At 48.8% G+C, this 6,014-nt stretch overlaps 1 protein-coding gene across 1 annotated transcript in view; it reads left to right on the top strand.

Moving 5' to 3' along the window:
- The first annotated feature begins 225 nt into the window (after nucleotides 1-225).
- Abcc9 (ATP-binding cassette, sub-family C (CFTR/MRP), member 9) overlaps nucleotides 226-6,014 on the top strand; it is a 69,242-nt gene continuing 63,453 nt past the window's right edge. Inside the window, exons 1-2 of the mRNA XM_013025063.1 lie at nucleotides 226-353; nucleotides 3,270-3,431. Coding sequence (XP_012880517.1) covers nucleotides 3,290-3,431 — 142 coding nt within the window. The 5' untranslated portion in view covers nucleotides 226-353; nucleotides 3,270-3,289. The remainder of the gene's footprint in view (nucleotides 354-3,269; nucleotides 3,432-6,014) is intronic.

Genomic DNA, 6,014 nt, shown 5'->3' with positions numbered 1-6,014 from the left:
GTGTCGTCGGGAAACCTGATAGGAGGCGGCAGCTGTGCTTCCCCCGCCCCCCCCCTCCCTGCCGGCGCCGCTGCCGGGAAAACAACCGGCTGGGGGAGCCGGGGGAGCCCGGGGAGCCGGGGGAGCCGGGGGAGCCGGGGAGCCGGGGAACCGGGACGCCGACTGCGCCCAGAACTTTTTCTGGGGCGTGGGGGAGGACAAGGAAGGAAGAAGAGGGGGTGCGGGGCTCCCCTCCCGCCTTCTGGACCTTTCTGCCGCGGGCTCCCGGCTGCCGCTTTCTTCTTTTATTATGTTTTTAGGGGTCCTGTGATCTCGACACCCCGAAAGCCACGCGCAGCCCCGGGGAGGGCCAGGTAGGCCTCTGCGCTCACCACCGTTCTTAGCGGGGTCGCCCTCACTCCTGGGGGGCCGGGGACCCTGAGTGTGGGGGGGGGTCAGGGTCACGGGCCGTGTGCGCGGGTGCATGTGCGTGTGTGTGTGTGTGTGTGTGTGTGCATGTGCGTGTGTGCATGTGCCTGCGCTTAGACTTCAGAGACTCGGGGGAAGATTCAGAGGGGCCAGGGGGTCAGGGTCATCGGCTGTATGTGCGTGTGTGTGCATGCATGTGTGTGTGTGTGCGTGTGCATGTGCGTGCACGCTTAGACTTCAGAGACCCAGGAAGAGTCAAGGCTTAGGTTCAGAGTGGGCAGGGGGTCAGAAGTCATCGGCCGTGTGTGCATGTGTGCGTGTGTCTGAGTGTGCACGTGTGTGCGTGTGCTTGCACTTAGACTTCAGAGACCCGGGGGAAGATTCAGAGCGGGCAGGGGGGTCAGAAGGCAGTGGCTGTGTGTGTGAATGTGTGTGCTTGTGTATGCACGCGTGTGTCGGTGTGTGCACGTGTCTGTGCATGCACACGTGTGTCTGTGTGTGCAAATGTGTCTGTGTGCTTGGACTTCAGAGACCACCCCCCCCCCCGGGAAGATTCAGAGTGGGCAGGGCATCAGAAGTCAGTGGCTGTGTGTGTGTCGGTGTGTGCACGTGTGTCTGTGTGTATGCACGTGTGTCTGTGTGCTTGGACTTCAGAGACCCCCGGGGAAGAGTCAGAGCGGGCAGGGGGTCAGAAGCGTGTTAGACTGTGAGTTTGTGGCTCAAAGGACTGACACCATGGGGATCCGCCCGGGTGTATTCTGTCCTTTAGCTAATACACGTTATAGATTTGTGTTTGGTGTGTAAATAGTCTATACACCGTCAGGGTCAGTGGTGTATACACTATCCACGTGTATACATATATGTGTACAGAGAGACAGACTCTATAGGTGCCGATATGTATCAGTATAATGACATATACATATGTAAATATGTACAGCATATACTATATATACTGTAGATATACTGTATATGTTAACTATGCATAGTTAATAGGGGTATACATGCACATGATTCTGGATGTGCTGACTATGTACAGTATATGCTGTATATATACTGTATATATTAACTACACGTAGCTAATAGGGGTACATGTGCATATGATTCTGGATGTGCTGAGTATGTACAGTATATACTGTATACATGCTGTATATACTGTATGTATTCTGTATATATACTGTATATATTAACCACACATAGTTAATACTTAATAATAATGCATATGATTCTGGATGTGCTGAATATGTACAGTATATACTGTATATGTAATTAATAGTTAATAATAATGCATATGATTCTGGATGTGCTGAATATGTACAGTATATACTGTATATATACTGTATATGTAATTAATAGTTAATAGGGGTACCCGTGCATATGATTCTGGATGTGCTGCGTATGTACGGTATATACTGTATATATTCTGTATATATACTGTATATATTAACTACACGTAGTTAATAGGGGTACCCGTGCATATGATTCTGGATGTGCTGAGTGTGTACAGTATATACTGTATACATGCTGTATATACTGTATGTATTCTGTATATATACTGTATATATTAACTACACATAGTTAATAGGGGTACCCGTGCATATGATTCTGGATGTGCTGACACAAATGCTGGAACGCCTTTCAGAAGGTCTTGTGGGGACAAAAAGAAACCAATTGCATTTTCCCCTTCACACTGGGTTCCTCTTCCTCCTCCCTGCTGGGCCTCCTCCCAAGTTATCTGAAAAGGAAAGGGAGGACAGAGGGAGGTCAGAGGTCAGAGGTCAGCCAGCATCTCCTCCCTAACTTTACTCAATGACAAGTGGGAATTTAAGACTGAGAGGACCAGTTCCCTCCCCACCCCCTGCTGTGGCTCCCGCCTGTCATCCCAGCTGCTCAGGAGGCTGAGATCTGAGGATCAGGGTTCAAAGCCAGCCCAGGCAGGAAAGTCCAAGAGACTCTTGTCTCCAATGAACCCCCAGAAAACCTTAAGTGGCGCTGTGGCTCACGTGGTAGAGCGCCAGCCTTGAGCTGAAGAGCTGAGGGACAGCGCCCAGGCCCTGAGTTCAAGCCCCATGACTGACAAAAAAGAAAAGAAACAAGAAAAAAAAGGCTCATGGCCTGTTCTGCCCTGACTGGCTTCGAACCGCCATCCTCAGCTGTCAGCCTCATCAATACCAGGCGGAATTGCTCTCTGGAGCCCCCCGTGATTTTACTCTCATGGAGTAGCACATTTGCCACCCCAGGCTCCCCTTTGAGTCCAAACCAGCAGCATCCGTTTCACTCCATAATGTTTCTGACTCTTGAGACGGGAGCAATTCCAGTCACCTGTCACTCGACTCCATTCATCCAGGTCCTGTGCAGTGAGTTTTCCTCAGAGAAAGGCCCAGAACTACCTAGAACCATGCCATTCCCCGGGTATCGCTGGCCTCTGCAACCAACGGGCTCTTTCTGTGCGTCGTCTCCAGCTAGTTATTTACTCGTCTTTGTTGTTGTTTTCCCCTCAAGGAATGATTTGATATGGCACCATGGTGATTGATTTCTTTTTTTTGTCGGTCGTGAGTCTTGAACTCAGGGCCTGGGCGCTGCCCCTCAGCTCTTCAGCTCAAGGCTGGCGCTCTACCACCTGAGCCACAGCTCTGCTTCCCGTTTTCTGAGTGGTTCACTGGAGATCAGAGTCTCATGGTCTTTCCTGCCCGGGCTGGCTTTGAACCGGGATCCTCAGATCTCAGCCCCCTGAGGAGCTGGGATCGCAGGCACTCACCGGTGCCTGGCTACGACCCTCTCTGTTTAATGCCACCGTTGGGTGAAGGAACACTTGTTTGTAACAAGAGGATGCTCACGCTCCTCTCTCTTCCTCTGCTGCTTAGAGAAAAGCCTAGAAGAAGAGATGAGTTTCTCCTTCTGCGGCAACAACATTTCCTCCTACAACATCTACGATGGCGTCTTGCAGAACCCTTGCTTCGTGGACGCCCTCAATCTGGTCCCGCATGTCTTCCTGCTCTTCATCACCTTCCCCATCCTCTTCATTGGTGAGTGCTGCGATGTCTTGTCTTAGGTCGCCCAGCATTTCTATGTCTTCCTGAAGGCCGCGATTTCGACGAAGATGGCGGTGTTTTCCCTTCCTCCGTGAACGCGAATGAGTCCGCCGGTGAGAAAAGTACATGTGTTTTGTGTTTTTCTGAGGAAGCTTGAGTTCTGGCGGGCCCAGAGGCCACACGCATGTAAGGCTGTGTCATACATGTGTCATACGTGTGCTTAGACATTGGAGGAAAAACTGGGAGGGAGGGGGAGGAACATGGTCCAAAAAGAAATGGACTGTGACCTGACTGATGTCAGTGTCACCTCTCTGCATGTCCCCTTTATCATAACGATAAAAAAGGTATTTACAAGAAGAAATGGGATATATATATATATATATATGTATGTATGTATGTATGTATGTATGTATGTATTAACCAAGAGTTAAAAGAGACAGTCTATGAGGTAGAACGGAAGCCTATGTTGATCTCTTGCTTAGTACCAGGAGAAGGGAAAAAAGAAGCTGGTGTGTGTGTGTGTGTGTGTGTGTGTGTGTATGGAGTACTAGGCTGTACTGAATTGTCCAGAGAAGCAGAAATGGCTGGAGAGGTGGAGGGATGACAATACCACATTGCCGGCCCATTTATAAATCCCCCAATTGATTATCCCCAGAGTCAATCTGCCAGGGCGAAGCAGAAAGAAAAGAGAACAAGTCAGGCGCTGGTGGCTCCCACCTGTCATCCCAGCGACTCAGGAGGCTGAGAGCTGAGGATCACGGTTCAAAGCCAGCCCGGAAAGGAAAGTCCATGAGTCTCTGATCTCCCAGGAACCACCAGAAAACTGGAAGTGGCGCTGTGGCTCAAGTGGTAGAGCGCCAGCCTTGAGCCACAAAAGCTCAGGGGCAGCGCCCAGGCCCTGAGTTCAAGACCCCCCCCAGCTCCCCCCCCCCGCCATGGAGTGAGCTGTTCGGGGACTTGAAGTTAAAAAATAGGTGTGAGTGAGGGTGTTTTAGGTAAAAATAATATACATGAAAAGTATCTGGAAATGAGTTGGTAATATAGTTTCCCCTAGGGTTTAACCACTGGCAGAATGATAACAAGAATCCAATGATTTAGGGCAGTTTGGTGTCATTTCCTCCAAAGAAACAAAGTAGATCCTTTTGCTTTTTAAATATTATAAAGCTGTCCTTACGCTCTATAAGATGATCAAGAATACAATGGCCAGCGATTCATCTGAAAGAATGGAGCTTGGGAGGAAAAGAGACTCGCTCTGCCTACCATTTCCCAGCCACTGCCTTCCCCCCACCTTAACCTCTCACAAAATACAGCTGTCGTTGGGGGCTGGTGGCTCCTGCCTGGCCTCCCAGCTACTCTGGAGGCCGAGATCGGAGGATCAAGGTTCAAAGCCAGCCCGGGTGGGAAGTGAGATCTTATCTCCAGTGAACCATCAGAAAACCAGAAGTGGCGCTGTGGTTCAAAGTGGTAGGGTGCTAACCTTTCGTGAAAGAGCTCAGGGACAGTGCCCAGGCTCTGAGTTCAAGTCCCATGATATGTACTTCATATATATATATATACATAAAATTATATATACACATATATAAATATATATAAATACTTCATATATATACATACTTTTGCTGCTCCTGGGGCTTGAACTCAGGGCCTGGGCGCTGTCCCTGAGCTCTTTCTGCTCAAGGCTGGCGCTTTACCACTTGAGCCACAGCGCCACTTCTGGTTTTCTGGTGGTTCATTGGAGATGAGAGTCCCACGGACTTTCCTGCCCAGGCGGGCTTTGAACCACGATCCTCAGATCTCAGCCTCCTGAGTAGCTGGGATGACAGGAACAATTTGTTTCTTGATTCCCAGTCAACTCGTTGAAGGCTAAGCTTGTGAGCGTCTCTATTTAATCTAAGAACAGAGGCTGGTGAAAAAGAAAGATCTTTAAGCAGAAAGAACCTGAAATGAACCTTGTTAAAAGGCTGTAGAAAAAAGCATGCTGTGATTGCTAACGAGCACTTACACTACTAACTGCTCAGGCTGCCTACGCCAGTGAGGGATTATATAGAAATCTCACGATAGTGTCAGGAAGATATAAAAATGCCCCAGGCAAGACCATACGCGCATCGAAGAGTTTATGAAATTTTAGGAGACTATGTTAAGTATCCCTTCGATGCCAAAGTACATTTGGAAACAACGAAAGCATGATTCAATGTTCTTTTCAAAGAATGTTTTAGGGTGGTTTTTTTTCCCCCCATAGGGGAAATTCTTTCTACAAGCATGCATTCTGGAACATTCTTCAAATATGTTAGTCTCTTCTATAGTCAAAAAAGAAGGAGAAAAGGAGAACAAACTGGGTTATTTCCTAACACTCCATAATTGAGGTATTATTCTCATTTTAAGGGGGAAACCTGTCCACTTTTTACTCAACCGTCCATTTCCCCAACCAATTCCGTTCTTTAAAATCCAGGTGCTGTGGCTCACGTCTGTCATCCCAGCGACCCAGGGGCCTGAGATCTGAGGATCATGGTTCGAAGCCAGCCCGAGGTGGAAAAGTCCCAGTGAGACTCTGATCTCCAATTCACCACTCAAAACACT

This window comes from Dipodomys ordii, unplaced genomic scaffold (assembly GCF_000151885.1).
Source record: "Dipodomys ordii isolate 6190 unplaced genomic scaffold, Dord_2.0 Scaffold81, whole genome shotgun sequence".
NCBI lineage: Eukaryota > Metazoa > Chordata > Mammalia > Rodentia > Heteromyidae > Dipodomys > Dipodomys ordii.
Note: the sequence above shows the minus strand (reverse complement) of the source record. Positions and strands in the feature narration are given on the sequence as shown.